Below are 17144 nucleotides of genomic sequence, written 5' to 3'. Positions count from 1 at the left end.
AATGCCTGCTTATTTTTCTAGGTGACAAAAAAAGGGCATTGTCACAATGCCTCAGTAACGTACACCGAGGGGACCGATACTACCACCGGACTACCACCTCCTCTTCTGCCAAACAAAACTGTAGATTAAACCTACTATTACCTAATACAAATACGTATTTTCTATATATCTATCGTGGGGATGTATTTTGTTAATGGCAGGCCTAATAATGTATTGCAATTAATGATGCGAAGCCCGCAGGGCTATAGTTCAGGCAGACAACACAAAGGAGCACCAATTGACGATCAGCTGATCAGTCACATGCTAACTCCATCTGATTGGGGCAGGCCATTTAAACCTCCCTGCTCACAGCTCATTATTCTTGCTGCTGCTATTGTGATAAATATATCCCTCTTCTTCTTTTTGTGTAATTTTCAGCAACTCTAGACAGAGATTTGTCTTCATTAAAAGCAGACAGTGTTAGACTAGAAAATAAATTCTGAAATCAATGCTTGTAACTTTCAGAGGGTGGGAGTGAAAGTTATTTCTTTTCTTTTCCTTTTTTTTGTCCCCGGTGCCTCTATTATCATTGAAACATACCCTCAGTCAGTACAATGTACTGTACAATAAACTAATTCAAATAACGTTAAAAAATAGTTCTTAACCTTGTAGAATAGCAGAACGAAGTTCAGGGCAAATGCGATGAACAGAGCCAGAAAACGGAGGTTGTAGAAGTTTCTTGAGAGGTAGTTCTAAAAAACAAACAAACAATACAAAATGTAACGTCTGTTAGTGAACATTGAGATTGTACTGAAGTCACATGAGGGAGTGAGACCACGAGGAAGAGAAACCACCCACCATTAATTTATTCCTCTGGACATCCAGTTCAGTCCAAATTTGAAATCCTTCATGCTTCTTTGGGTTCTTTTCTTTCTTGGGTGCCACTTTCTTTGGTGCTTCTTCATGTTCTTTGATCAGAGATTCTTTCTCGGATTTCTCTCCAGCTTCAACACTAAAGAAAACAACCTTGTTAGGCTAATGGGTCCAAACTAAGTGACCATAATCACACAGTGGCGAACTTAAAATGAAGTCACAGCATACTCTTTCTCTTGCTGAATCGGATAGCAATCTCAAAACTATGAAAACAACCAGATTCTTACTCTGCCTTCTCTGGTTCTGGAGGTGGTTCCACTACGGCAGGAGGTTCAGGAGGTTTCTGGCTAGCATCAGCATCCTCTGGTTGCTGCAAACAAAGAACAGCATCCGGTTATTACATTCATACAGGACAATGAGGTAGAATGTACATGATGGGGAAAGGCACATGATGGTGAAAACTATTCAATGGCAGTGAAGATAAATCACAACTTCAGGTTTCTTTGAACACAGAAGCTGGCAGCTGCAGACAGAGATTATTTGGCAAATATTTTGACATGCTCAAGACAACATAAAGTTCTACCAATGTTTCAACATCACTGCATGCCTGTACCTTTTTCCTCTTTGTTATGGGCGTTCCTTCTGGAGTGGGAGGCTCAATAGTCGCCTCTATTCCCATGTCTCCAAGACCACCTGGAGCATCAAACCCTGTTGCCCTGCCACCCTCCTTCTCTTGCAAGTCTTCCTCCTCCTCCTCTCCGTCAGTCTCACCAGTCTCTGTCACCCCTCCCGCCTCCTGCTCCTCCCCCGTCCTCGGCTCCCCCGGCAAGTCACCGTGTACGTCGTCCTGCGTGGGATCCGGCATGCTGGCCAGAATCTCCGTCATGGTGATGTTCTTGGCTCCCTCCACAAGGCCACCCCCAAACAGGGTCTGCCAGATGAGCATGAAGATCCCTTTGCACACGCTGTAGATGAAGTGGAGTATGCCCATCAGGATGGTCCAGAAGAATATGGACAAAGCCACCACGATCTCCTTGATGGTCATCTTCCTCACCCTGCGGTACTGCCTGCGCAGGTTGCGGAAAGTGAAGATGCCGAGGAAGCTCAGCATGCTGTTGATGAAGTCTGCGAAGGCAGAGCTTGATTCGGGCGGCAACTCCTCTCCGTTGCTTTCCTCGTCTCCTCCCCCACCTCCCGGCACTCCCTCCGTTCCACTTTCCACAGGCTCATCGTCTTCCTCCTCTTTCCCTTCTTCTTCTGCCTCAGAGATCTGCGAGGCGATGTTCATCTCGAAGATGGTGTCCTCGCAGAAGTTGACGAACATCTCCATCTTTTCCGACTCACCCCCTTCGTTGACCACGTCGAAGATGAACTGCCGTTTGGACTCTCGGACTTGGGGCATCTCCCACTGTTTGCGGTTCACCTCGGAGATCTCAAAGTAGATGCGCTCAATCTTCCTGCTGGCCCCCATTATCTCGATTCTTCCCAGGAAAGGGCGGAAGTAGTTCATCACATTCTCCGCCTGCGCAACAAAGGCCTGCAGCCTAGTGTCGTGGGGCACGTGCTCAGACAGGTTGGTGAGTAGCACCGCAATGTTGAAGCCGATGTCCTTGGCGGGCTCCTGGAAGCGGTTGGCAAACTCATCGTAGTTGATCATGTCGTTTTCATCTGCCTCTGAGCACGACAACAGAAACTGGATCTCGGAAGTAGAGTATTGTTTCTGACTGTCCATAGCCTTCTGGAAGTCCTTCTTGGAGATTAGTCCCCGAGGGTCCGTGACATAGTCACGGAACGCATCAGACACCACAATGTCCTTCAGCTTAAGGAACATGTCAAAGAACTTTAGGATCATCTCCACGTTGCTGGAGGACTCCACCAACATGTCCACCATCTGACGGGCAATGGTACCATTAACAATATTTCCTGTGCAACACACACAGAAAGTTTAGTACAGTACAGCGGTAGGTTGAAAAGTCCCCCTCCACGCATTTACACTTCATCTGTATAATTACTGCAGATGATTCTTTGAATTAATATATTTCCACACAGTCTTTTTTCGATTATTGCCAAATCAATATAACACAAAGCCTTGATTTATTTTCTTCTAAAAAGCTGTCCTAGGAATGAAGTAAATGTGCGACAAATCCTACAGTACATCAGCAGTATCAAATATTCCTCTACCCTCCAACAGACAAATCCTACAGTACATCAGCAGTATCAAATATTCCTCTACCCTCCAACAGACAAATCCTACAGTACATCAGCAGTATCAAATATTACTCTACCCTCCAACAGACAAATCCTACAGTACATCAGCAGTATCAAATATTACTCTACCCTCCAACAGGGACAAATCCTACAGTACATCAGCAGTATCAAATATTACTCTACCCTCCAACAGGGAAAGCAGCATGACAACCATATCTTTCTGAAGGTCTAGAAGCTCCTTCAGCAGACCAATTTGACTCGAGTCCTACAGCAAGTCAAAGAACACACAGGATATTACAATGATAATAGCTAGTCTTTTTGGGGAAAAGGGATGCACAGGGAACGTTTGGCATTGAAAACAGCTGTCAACACTTAACACACAGAGGGATTTTTGAAATCTGAGGAAATCAAATTTTGTATGAGGTGAAGGTTACATACAAAGGTTTTAAATAATTAAATCATGCTTGTGACTTACAGTATAGCCGACCTGAGAAGCCTGGTATTTGTGCATTTATTTAAAGGACAACTTCACACATTTGAAATCCATCTTCATATAATTGTTCCACTAATGCTTTTTAACAGTTTCCCAAACAGTCGAGTAAAAATTCAATTTTCTTTTCCTACATTTTCTTTTACATAATTGTTTTTATTCAAAAGATAAAAAATAAAAAAAAAGTAAAAAACTATACATTTAAAAAACAACAAACAAGCAAATCTAATTCTTAATCTTAATTATACTAATTAAGTAGTGAAAATAGCTGATGCGCTTGTAGATCTGCTATTTTCACTAGTTTGGGCCCCGGGCAAACGTCTCTCTTTTGGGTCTCGACCTGAAATGGCAGGATTTCTGTGTCTTAGAGTAGAGATGTGGACAGTTCAGAGAACAGCCTACCATTGATGCCATCTATAGGATGGTTTGGTCATTTCAATGTATTTATTTGGAATGCCTGTAGTTTTTATTAGCTTGGAATCCTCATCTATGATGTCACTGGTAGGCATGTTTCTCCACTGTCCATCCCACCATTGAGACGCATAGTGAGTAGACGGCATCTTATAACAAGCATTAGTGATTACCAATTATATTATGAAGATATGGTTGAAAATAGGTGAAGTGTTCCTTAATAATTACAATATATTATCATGCTAGACGATTCAGACGTTTAACAACCATTCTTCACCCAGTAGTATTTCCAATATTTTACAAAAAAAAATGTATAATAATAATAAAAAAGTAAAAGGTTTTGGACATACAAGGTTTCCACCCGACAGCAATGACATCATTTAATATTATTCTACACCTTAGAAGTGTTGCAAGGTGCATTGTATCCAACTGTAAATTGGAATTAGTCAGAATTAGTCTGAAAACACACACCACAAATGAAACGTCTTCAAGCATCTTCCCTCAGGTTACTTATTAATGATATGAAAGAGGGAGAGTCAACAACATCAGTCTTACAACTGTTAAATATGGGCACACTGAATGAGTGTAACATTAAAACATATATTCCAACACTGGAGATTAAAGGTAAGGCAACAGATAAGCGACAACTTCTGATATTTGCATACTAGTCCATATCTAAACAACAATATCCGTTCCTTTTTCGGATAATTATATGGAAATTATATAAAATGTATTAAGTGTTAAATTATGTGCAAAAATGCAATTGCGCAGTGATGACATCACAAGTGGAGGAAGTAGCTATATTGTCAGTACTTTGAGTACAACATTTGCCTAAAAATGTACACTACACTGTACATTTATAGCGTTAGAAAACCAGATATACTGAATTTGCAATGCTCTGTAGGCCTTTCTCGGCTGTAAAAGGTTACATTAAATGTATATGGAATGGATGATATAAGTATCCTTGTATTTGTTAATTTAGTTTATAGATGAATTTGCAGACTATTAAGCGATAATTAAGAGCCATTTGACACGGCAGTTATGATTGCGCTCAGGGCAGCGCTCTGCGGATTCCTCTTATAGGGAGTGTGAGAGTGAGTTTACCAGGGTGGACTGTTTCCACTTGTGACATCATAAAGTACTTTTTTTCCCACATTATTTGAATATTCAGATTTTTTTATTATCTGTTGCCCTGCCTTTAAAGAGCAGATCCTTTTCTCAGAAGATCTTGTAATCACGTGCATGTATGCATAAGGAATTGGTTCATATGGTGATATGTAACAGTGGTCAATGTAGGAATGTCCTGATATAACCTTTTATAATGTGATGAAAAATGTTTTCTGTTGTTCACTGAACCCTATCCATACTGTATGTAAATATGTATAGATTTGTGATTGTTCAAGCATTCTCATTTACAACTTAAAAAGGCAAATGAGTAACAAAACAAACTGAGAAAAGAATCTGAAGTTGAAGTACAGCCAGTAAACAGTAACACCATATCACGTCAATAGATAAATAAAATGAATACCTACTTTACCCTTCATTGACCATGTGAAAGACAGTTTAAATAAATATGTAAATATATATCATAAGATTTTGTGAACAGGTCAAAAATAAAACACTATTACATTTCAAAATACGTTTTATCTTCTTTCTTCCAGTATTGCATTCGTTTTCTTACATCATCTAATAATATTGTAATTCCATTTAATATACAACACACCAGAACATCACATTTTACTATTCATAATAAATGCTTACTTTAAAATACAGGGAGAATGTGGTAAGAGTGGTATTATTCAAATTATATTATAACTTAGGAGCAAAGTTCAGGGAAGAAGCAGGGACAACTGCTTCAACATGGTGATAACACCATGTTCAGTTTTCCTAATAATGTGGGACATAGTGTGTGTGATGTCCCTCATTATCACTTTTATAAATACAATTAGCCTACTTTTTCTGAGGACGTGTACTGTACTCAAATGTACTCAATTTGTTTATTCGTCTATTTTTAGTATTTTCATCTTACTATGCTACAATTAAATTTTTACTCAAATACAGTACATTGGCATTCTAATCCAGTAAAAGAAAATCCCATTGAAAAGAAAATAGTGCCCAAGTTATTAATGCCGTCAGCATAGACAGGGATCAATTTGCTTTGCAGATTGCAGATCCAGTCTAGAGCCTCAGCCTACCTAGTCCAAACATTCGGTTTCCAGTCTGTGACGCAGTGCTATTGTTCCAAGCAAAATGTAACCTGGGAATCTGTACTCAAGTACTCCTTGGAATACTTTGTTTGGTAGGTAAATGTTTTATTTCAACTCGTAGCAACCGGTGAAACTAAGCTACTCAATTTGACATTCATGTGGGCGAACAACAATAACACTGCTGCACAAACCGGACACAGACTTTTTAGAGTAAGCAGGCTCTAGGCCGGATCACACTGGTTAATTCAGAATAGAAACCAGCCTTTTCAAAGCTACTGCCAGAAAGCCTGGTAACGTGGCAAGGTTACTGTCAGCGCGTTCAGCCTGGCCAGTCAGTATGTTACCAAGCTACCAAGGAAGATGACAGCAGCAGATGCAACAATCATCACCCATGGCCATATCTAAGATATACTGTACACCGTATGGTCAGACTCATTGAAGGGAGGAGGATTTCTTGCGGGCTGAAATTTGCCCTCAAATTTGACATTTTCATCTGTAAGATGGTACTATACAGAATAAAGTTAATTTAACAGCATTTACTTTTACTTTTGATGAAAAAGTAGATTGAATTAATTATTTAGATATTTACTTTTGATACTAAAGAGGTAATTTCAGATTATTGAAGTTACTTTTTAAGGTCATTAAAGTTACTTTTACTCAAGTAGTATTCTACTCCACCACTGTATTTGGTGAATTTAGTCCTATTTTATTTGTCCCATACACACCTATAGTGCTTGAATTCACAGATAATATTAGCTCCAAAGTCAGCCGAAAGGTTGAAATAATGAGTTCACGTTTACAGTGTTTATTAAGAATTCTAAACAGGGTATGTCAAATTGCTAAAAGAAAAGAGAAAAAGAGCCATTTGTAGGCTCCACAGGGTGGTTGAGAGATTACGTACAGTACATTACATTCAAATGAGATGTAATTCATGACATGTTGGCCACAGCCACACACACTTTCTCTAATCAGGAAATCACTATTATAAATCTTTTTTCTTTTTAAAATAGAGTAATGATAACTTATTTGGATCAATCGGAACACAGATTATAAAAAAAATTCCTGAAAAGTAACTGTTTCCCAGTCTTCCACACGACAACGGCGATTTGCTCAGGTCTCAGACTGGCACTTTTTGATCTATTTTGACATACCCTGTTTGGAATGTGTGTTCGCAGCTGGTTATCTGCAGGTACACCTACATACCGTAAGGCAATGGTTCGCAAACCTTGTTTAATCGCTGGACCACTAGCATATTTCGAACAATCAAGGACCACCCCACTTCCCCACCACCGTAAGAGACATACTGTATATAGCGTAGGCCTAAAATCACCAAACCTACCCTAACCTATATAATACGCAATCATTTTTAATTGGTGTACCACAGTAGTTGAAGGGGTACACTTACTGCACAAACCAGATAATAATTGTACGGTATGCATGTGCGTGATGTCCGTGTGCACATGCTGAATATTGAGTGGGTAAATGATTGATTTCCATGACCTCATACTCATAGCACATACCGGTAACAAGAGGTGTTTGTGCATCAAACGTGATTTCCTCAGTCATTCCAGACTACAAACTACTACTACTATTACTACTGTACATGGTCAAACGTGACTTGTTTGACACATGTCTCGCTTATGAGTTAATATTACGTTTACACAACACAACTGTTGCACATATCATTTTTAATGCAAAATCAATATTTTCTAAAAGATGCACAACATATCCTATAGAGTGGAGAAGTCACATGGTGGCCCCGGAAGCATTTTGTCCATTTTGTTTATACAGTGCAGTATGTAACATACAGATTTGAATATTTACTGGGATTAACATGGTTCCACACATTTGATCCATCCTGTAATTTAAGTGATACATACATTGGAAAAACTAAGTATATCAAAGGTTAACAATATTAAAAATATAATTATAATTTATATATTTTACTTTATTTAATCGTTTCTATTGATTTGTAAATCCAGGACCAACTGAATGTGTAAAACCACATTGAAACCAGCCCATAATGAAATCTGTGAAAAATGAATTGTCAAAACACCTGTGAGCACAGGAAGAAACCATGTGTCTTAGCTCTATACACAAACGTTTGCAACTGCAGGCTGGTGAGTATTTTGTGAACAGTGTGCGTGCATATTGGCAGCCACTAAGACAAAATGTTTGAGCATGTTCAATGGACTTATGGCTAGCAAAAATACACATGAAATTTCCTCATGCATGTGTAATAAAACATATATCTATTATTTACAGTATGGTGTGAATGCTGTATATATTTAATTAACCAGATAAACCTTACAGTATATACACTTCATTGACCAGACTCCACCGGCCAATACTAGGCCCCCTCCGTTCCCTCCAAACACCCAAATCTCTGTATCGGCAAATTTCGGGCGAATGCTCTACATATTAAGGAAACACCAACATTAACACTTTCCTGTGGCTCGCTTTACTCATTCCACAGAAGAAGCAAATGCAGAATCTCCCACAAAAGTTCAGAAAAAGGCCTCACAGTCACAAGTATGTTATGGCAAGGATTCTCAGATTATAAATTAGGGGTTCCCGCCCCTTGCTAAATAGCTTAAACAAAAAAAGGAAAATAATTAATATGGCCAACCTACAAGTTCACGACGCATCACAGCGCACCATGTTGTGAGCTGTTAATTGGCTATTTTTGTTATTTATGATTTATTTCTTTATGTTTTTGACAATTATGATAAGGTAACCAGATAGAAACGGTTAAACTGCCACAATAATCAAAGAATGCAAATTAAATTAAGCATTTAAATCAAAGAAATGAAATACTGTATACTGTACATATATGATTGCTTATTATAAATAACTAATATCATTCAGTCATTATCTAAGGCATGTCATGATGATGTTTGTGTTTCCTTAATATTGTTCACAGCAGTCAGTTGACAGTTAAGAAAGGGTGTGGTTTAATGAGCTCGTACCTGTGCCAGCTTCATCATCATGTGAGCAAAGACGTGGAGGAAGCCCACCACAGCGTCCCACAGCCTGCTGTGGGTCAAAGACTGCTGGTTCCCTGTGCACGGGCCCTGGGCACAAGTGTTACAATTTAGGCATTTATCAAATGCTCTTAATCCAGAGCGATTTAAAGTAAGCATTAGATTTACAATAAACACTATAGGAAGATAGATCAATAATGACCTGACATCTGTATCTCTACTTAATCTCTACTATCACTATAATTACACATTATAGCCTTTTCATGCGCCTGCAAAGTCGTCTAGGCTAGGGCAAGTGCTGCAGCAAGTGCTACAGGCAAAAAGTAGAGTCTGAATAGGTGAGTTTTCAGACGACGGCGGATTAGAGCAGTGGTTGTGCTCTAATCCGTCCGACAGGACCCCCAGTTTGATTAGGCCAGTGGTTCTTCAAACTATTTCATTTCAAGGACCTCAATAACTCAGAGAGTTTACAAAATGGACCCGTAACGGTCCATTTGGTTCCATTTTGGTTCCATTCCATTCCATTTTGCACTCAGAGTTACAGATCTGTAAGGGTCCATTTGGACCCTGAGGCACAATGCAGAGAACCACTGCACTGTGCCGTGGACCACCATTTGATTATTATTATTATTTTCTTCTGTACAAAGTCCTCAGCATTAATGTTACTCTGAGAGTATTCAGTAGTCGGGGCTATCAATCAATACATCATGGGCGCAATAAGTGAACGTCAAACCATGCATATTATATTGCAGTGCAGACAGTGGTGCACCAGCTTTTGTGGATCAAATGGCATTCATGGCTCACTCAAAAAAATCCCAAATATAATTCGTTTTTAAAATCAATTTCTTTTTCAAACTCAATTTACCTGAATGTACTCAGTCAGACTGTTGAAAATCTGTTTTGCCACCGTCATTGCTTTAGAGAAATTCTTCTTCCCTGGGTCATCGATGATGTCTTTGCCAGAGTAGTACCAGTAAAAATCACTGATGGACTCCTGTTGCACGCACAAAACAAGGAGCCGTATGAAAATGACATGAGGTTGTGGCATATTTTACACTGCCAAAAGATGCACATAACATAATGCAAACTGGACTTGCATGCACATTTACACAAATGTACAGTGTGCCTACTGTAATAACCAGAGTGTCAGAGTTTACAGCACCTGTAATCGAAGCAGGTAGTCTACTGTGCAGATGATGACGTTGATGGTAGTGGTACAGGCAGTCTGTGTGCGAAGGTAGTTCTGAAAATCTACAATAGAGACCAATGTGAAGGGTTGCGAACAGTAAACATTTGATTACTGCACATTTCTTTACTGCGAACACTGAATAGCGACATTTGATCACATATGATTCCTGCATGCTTTTTAATTTCTACTGTAAGAGGCAACATTTGACTCCTGTACGCTTTCTACCTTGTAAAGCGACATTTGACTCATCTACAGTATGTTTTATACCATACCAAGCTCGGTTTGAAGCTCATTCCTCAGGTTGGAGGTGTGATTGACTCTCACCGTTATTGTGTCCCTCACAAAGCAGCTGCAGGAACCGGAAGAGGTCACACGTGAACTCATCGTCCGCCATGACCTTCTCACCTAAACGGAATGGAAAGGAAAACATCAAAGTACCTTGCCAAAACGACTGTACGGTCAAAATTAGAAGCATACACTGTGAAATCTTTAGTGTTAATTTAACCCTGAGAGTGTACAAATATAGCCAAATTGGTGATTTGGTTAAATTTGTACAAATGGTAAATTAACACAGAATTTGACTGTGTGCATCCAACGATGAACAGGCAAGTGCAAGTTTAGGGTTCCAAATCATAAAGTGTTGGCTTGCAGCAAGGTATAAAACACAATGCATTCTCACAACAGGCAAAACAGACTCAAAACAGAGAATACTAACAAGACATTTAAGACACATGAAACACTGAAACAGGGCAGCTCATCTATGTGTAAACTGTAAACGTACACATTTGAAGTGGCAGGTTTATTTATTAATCATCAATAGAGTGAACATAATGGTAAACACACATCCATACTACATACCTGTACTGTAGCCTTTTATGACATCATTCATGGTTTTGCTCTGAATAAATAACTGTAATTGTGTAATTGTGTGCTGTTGCTATTCCTCTGTACTATGGTGTTAAGATGGTCCTCAGAGATATAGTGGAGTAGAAGTAAAAGTATTGAAAATTGGAAATACTCCAAAAAAGTAAAAATACCTCTAAATTGTACTTACTGTAGTTACACGCTTCATACCATTCACTCCGATTTTAAACTTTGAATTTGCTCTGGATAATGAGAGCATTTGCTAAATGCCTAGAATAGATTGTCTTTGTAATTTGTAAATACAATTCACAAAGAAAGTTGTTAATCAAGTAGAAACAGTACTGTATTAAAACAGACATAATACACCGATATCAACAAATACAAGGGACAATACTACAAGACAGGAGGTGACAAAACAACAGTTATAACAGACACACAGACAAGCCATGCAGGCAGCACAGACCTCCACTCCTCTAGTGAGACACAATGAAGAGGCAGACAGGTTGGGGCAATGTCCAAGGAGGCATTCATTGGAAGTTAAAGAATGAGATATGTGTGCTACACCCAAAGGAAATATGACAATGGATCCTTGATTGATTCTTCATTGATCCTTTATCTATTGTTGAGAGATGAGGTTATTATGGTGATATGAGCTGAGGACACAAATCACAATCCGTGATTGTGCAGCAAAACACGTTGCCAACATACTGATGTTGGCAACCATGTTTAGTGATGATGAGAATGGATGGAGGACTGAAAATAAGTTTAAAGTTATTTGAAATATGTTTGTCAGATGAATGAATGCAGAAATGTATCATTTGTCATAATAGAGTCAAAAGTTAGTGGTGTTGGCAGCTATTTTTAATATATTTTGTAACATTACAGTGGAACTACTTGCAGGTGCAGTAGTTTGTGAGTGCAATATTTTTAAATCATTAATAAACAGTGACACCTATGTTTTCCCCCTCCGATTACAGCTGACAACATACATGGGGCTGCCATGAAGACTTTTTGTATTTTTCAAATTGTCTATAAAATACATTATTTTTAACATGGACAGTGGCAACCAATCCCCTCTTGGTGGAATCTCAGCATAAGAAAAAAATGAGATGAAATGACAGGGGGGACAGTGGAGAGAAAGAGGAAGAAAAATAAGAGAAAGGTAAATAAACAGATGGACAGAAATGTAATTTACCCCGATCTTTGTCTGATGGCCATGAAAGGAAAGACAAGGGAAGAGGAGGAGTAGGAGGAAGAGGAGGAGGAGGCAGTGATCGTGGGGAGGGGAGAGAGGGTGGTCAGTGTGTTGACAACAGTAGAGGACTAGGACATGGGAAGGGTGAAGATTAACCACGGTGAATGAGTGTAAATTCAACTCCGAACAGGGTACATTTTTGTCAACTTTCGGAGTTCAATTAATGCTCCGGATTTCACCGTGCAGGTACAAAATAAAAAATGCACTATGGGTCAAATGCCGATCTGGAAAAAAACAATTAGAAATTCAACTAGCAACACGCAAATTATAAAACAAACGTATACTGTAAAAATGGAATTCCCTGAAACGCCAATTCAAGGTGTTAGAGTGGTGCGGCAGACAGGGGACGTGGACAAAAGTTCATTGGAAGGGTTAAGGACAGTGGCATTTAAGTTGCTAGGACTGGACAATAACCAAAAATAATATATCAAACTGACATTTAGAACCAATAACCAACTTAATCCTGCAGGTAATCAAATAATCAAGTCATGTTTTATTTTATTTAACGAATCGACACAACATTTTTGTTGTATAATGGATCATGGCGTACAAAAATAGTGAACATAGCCGATCTACAAGCTCACAACCAGTCGCATGTTGGCGATGTTCGCATTGATTTTATCGTAATCGAGGCAAAAGTTTTAAATAATTTATTTTATATATTGCCCAGCCACATATTATTGCCCACTTGTCTCCTTCAATTATATCCTGATTACTGTGTGATCCCCACCCTCTGTCTGCCTGCAGTTCATAAACCTTCAGGTTAGGACATGACTCATTCAATTCAAATCAACAACTATTAAAAGTCACAACGGAACAACACTTCCAGGGAGATGAATGGAATTAATTGCAGAGCCTTTCCATATTATTCTGTCAATTTGATTAATTAATTAGCTCAGTTGTGTCAATGACAATGTGACAAAAATCCTCCAATTTGTATAATCATCGCTGGATCAGCATTCAGCATTACATATAGATTCCGTGTTGATACATGTGTTCATGGCTTAAAGTGAAATTTGTTTTGTTATTGTATGTTTAAAGAGCTGGAGAGATGACTAAACAAACGCTCTTTTCGTATCATTGTGATACTACTATAAGTGTAGGAAACAGTCGATCTACAGCACAAGCTCTCAATGTGTCACATTCGCAACGTGTTGTGAGACTGTAGACCGACTACTTCTCATAACATCAATTGGGCTCGATTCATTGGGCTTAACCATTTTAGCCAAATTTAAAAACTTTTGGATAGGATTTAGAACAAACTTCGCCTGCATGTGGAAAATATAACGTGAAATTAAATACTTCTTAAAATACTGCAGTCTGGTGGTGACTTACTTGTGCCTTCCTCTGACACCATGCCCAGGCCTTCTGCCTTGTTCTGCCTCTCAAAGGCATTTAGATCCAGGACACTGTGCACGTCACAAATATACAACAAGTCACACATATATTATATATACAGTACATGTACTGTACATGACCAGTGATTTTCATGTAGATCAGCCATTATGTGAAGTATAAAATCATCTTTTAGAGAATGGAAGCTGACCTGCATGTCTGCATCAAAGCCTGAACGCTGAGAAAGAATCCCACATCTTTCTTATCCTTCAGGTATTCCAGCATTTTCTGCAAAGAAACGACATCCATAATTGGTATTGGTCTGGATCATATGAAATGAAATTCAACATTGCATGTGAAGAAACTCTTGCAGGCTGTCTCTTATCTGGCAAACCGATCATCAATAACAAGCAAAGGCTAAAACTTTTTGTACTCCATTGATGTTGTTCAATAGAGTGTACATACCCGTTGCACCTCAGTGTTGCCACCATTCAGGATGGAAATGCCTAACTTGAGGGTGGCAGACACCATCATCCCAGTCTCACCTATATACAACATAAAAAGTGACAGATAGGATTATGTAAAGCACTAAATACCACAAGTACACTTTTCTTTTGCTGACGAAGTGCAGAGGAAATTCAGCACTTGCAAAACAGGCCACCAACTTCCTGAGACACAGAGTATAAAGTGATTGATAACAGGAAAAGACAACATCTTGCAGTATCACATGGTGTAAAGTAACACAACAAAGTACTTAAATAAGTACTGTACTTAAATAGAATTTTGAGGTATTTATACTATATTTACAATTTACAATACTTTTACTTATACACCACTACATCTTGCATCTAAATATTGTATTTTTACTCTACTACATTTATCTGAAAACTTAGTTACAATAGTTACTTTGTAGAGTTTGAATGATTTATTAACTAGTTATAACGGATAGTTATTCTAAAGTGTTACAGATTATTATTACAAAACATACATTAACTACTTCAGCCCAAAATACATTTTGGCCATTAGAAAATAGCCAATCTACAAGCTCACAATCTGTTTTGTGATGCAACACATTGTGAGCTTGTAGATCTGCTATTTTCCCAATATTTTTATACATTTGAAAACTTGAAAAGGGAGTCCCTTTTCAAGTTTAACGGACAGTCTGCATAATGAGTACTTTTATGTTTGGTACTTTGTACATTATGATGCCAATACTTTTGTACATTTTCAATTCCAGACTTTTACTTGTAACAGAGTATTTCTATATTGCAGTATTGATAGTATTTACTTAAGTAAAAAATGTGAATACTCTTTCCACCAATGTTCACATCATTACAATGAAGTCTCAGTCAACATCATACCAATTTAATATTGACATATTGCACAGCCGTACTAGTGTACCTACCTTTACAGGCGCTGATCATCTGCAGGACCATCTCTGCAGCGCCACGGTTATGGAGTCTGGACTGCTGGTACAGGAGTCTTTGCTTCTCCATTTCCTTTTCCTATGTTAAGCATAACCACAGTGTAAGTGTCCCTGCAGTTTGCATTTACATCTCCACATGAATGGATAGAACAGAACCTCCTATATCATCTTGGACGTTTCATCCCATCAGTTTTTAGTAGTTCTTGGTTCAATGTTCAATCACTGAAGTCATACAGTTCTTAAATATTTGTAATTCACTTGAAAAAGAAAATACACCATTATTTGAACACAGGTTTTCGTTCTGCTGTCATTATATCGTTTTTTTGAGGAAGAGAAAGAACATCCGCACACTAGTTTCTAGAGCTCCGAGACGTACTTTATTTAGAGGCAACAAATTGAACCTTTTCGACCTACAATGTCTTCATCAGGCAAATAGGCCTAGGCCCATATTTGCCTGATGAAAACCGTGTAGGTCGAAACGTTGCAATTTGTTGCCTCTAAATAAAGTAAGTCTCGGAGCTCTAGAAACTCGAATGTTCTTTCTCTTCCTTGAAGTTTGCCTTGATGCCTGACTTCCAGCACCTGGCCTAAATATAGGCATTGAGATGTGCACAATTATATCGTCTTTTACTTTTTTTCTAATCATACATGAATGACTTCAGGACACTTGTGTTTTCCCAATGCTGTTGTAGGTATAATGTTTGAGATGAATCAAGCAAATTAAATAGTCCACCAGTGTCAGGATTCTGTCGGCAATCTGATCCTACAGTACAGGTGCCGATTTGAAAAATGTTGCCCGTTCTATCCATTCATGTTCAGTAATTCCACAATCACACTTCGCTCACTCATACTCTGACTGGGTAACATCAAATCAATACACTGTAAAATCCGGTGTTACTTTAACTCTCTAAGTGTACATGTAACCATATGGACCTATATGGTTATATTTGTACGTGCTCAGAGTTAAATTAACATGCAGGATTGTACAGGGTACCAACATCATTTAACTTTGTAAGGACATTGTTAATTTATGACTCATGACAAATATTCTGGTAGGGTGGTTTATGGTTAATTTATGGCTTAGTTCACTTTTTCCTCTATGCTAGCCAAAGCTCTTTCTACAGTTACAGTAAGTATTTGTTTGTTGCGCTATTATTATTATTGGTGCTATCTACCTGTCACTCACACACATTCTCTCATTCCAGTTTATTAGTCTTCAGAATCGTTAACAACTACTACTTCTTTACGTTTGCTGGTTGGAAGCAAACGTATTGACTACAGCAAATAGCCCTGAATGGCCTTCGCGCGGTAGAAGACCTTGCAAAGGACCATACAGCTTACCAAGGTGTCTTCGTTGACGCTACATTGACTTACACTGTGTCAAAGTCATTTCACCAGCACTTCGGCTTAAATAAATGGTTTGACGGATTCATAGGCTGGAGACCATTTTCTCTCCAGCACTATTTTCTTGAGCACTATCAAATCAACTTTCCTTTTCATTTGTACTTATAGTATTCGACCTACTGTAGGAGGAAGACAGTTGACCCACTGTCACATTGCAAAATCATTGAGAGTAAAATGAACACTAAGGATTTTGCAACAGGGAATTCCACTGTCGGTGTCCAACATCAATACAGACCCAACTGTCACATTTACACCCTCCTAAGCACCAACGCCCACCCACCCACCCACCCACCCCACCCCACCACCCCCCCACCCCCCACCCACGTATGCCTGGCCAAGGACAACCCGCTATGTGTTAATGCGGTTGGACCTCATATTTGGAGCACAAATGGCTCTGACTGATGTCTCTGTCGTCACTATGTGAGTTTTGCAGATTGTCGAGTTCCAAAGCATCCCTCTATGTGAATGAAGACTAAGGAAGCTTTCACTGTGGTGTATTCTATGCTGGCTTTCACTGTA

General features: G+C 38.8%; 1 protein-coding gene across 3 annotated transcripts in view; it reads right to left on the bottom strand.

The window, feature by feature from the left end:
* LOC308326890 (ryanodine receptor 1-like) overlaps nt 1–17144 on the bottom strand; it is a 118205-nt gene that overhangs the window by 13046 nt on the left and 88015 nt on the right. For all 3 annotated transcript variants that reach the window (XM_080779947.1, XM_080779949.1, XM_080779948.1), the window contains 13 exons: nt 15201–15300; nt 14261–14340; nt 14007–14083; nt 13796–13869; nt 10666–10746; nt 10315–10403; nt 10018–10146; nt 9138–9242; nt 3244–3325; nt 1466–2775; nt 1140–1222; nt 838–991; nt 645–731 (listed from right to left, as the gene is read on the bottom strand). In XM_080779947.1, coding sequence (XP_080636073.1) covers nt 645–731; nt 838–991; nt 1140–1222; nt 1466–2775; nt 3244–3325; nt 9138–9242; nt 10018–10146; nt 10315–10403; nt 10666–10746; nt 13796–13869; nt 14007–14083; nt 14261–14340; nt 15201–15300 — 2451 coding nt within the window. The remainder of the gene's footprint in view (nt 1–644; nt 732–837; nt 992–1139; nt 1223–1465; nt 2776–3243; nt 3326–9137; nt 9243–10017; nt 10147–10314; nt 10404–10665; nt 10747–13795; nt 13870–14006; nt 14084–14260; nt 14341–15200; nt 15301–17144) is intronic.

This window comes from Protomyctophum bolini, assembly GCF_963924005.1.
Source record: "Protomyctophum bolini genome assembly, chromosome: 13".
NCBI lineage: Eukaryota > Metazoa > Chordata > Actinopteri > Myctophiformes > Myctophidae > Protomyctophum > Protomyctophum bolini.
The sequence above is the reverse complement of the archived record's forward strand: the minus strand, read 5'-3'. Positions and strand labels throughout refer to the sequence as shown.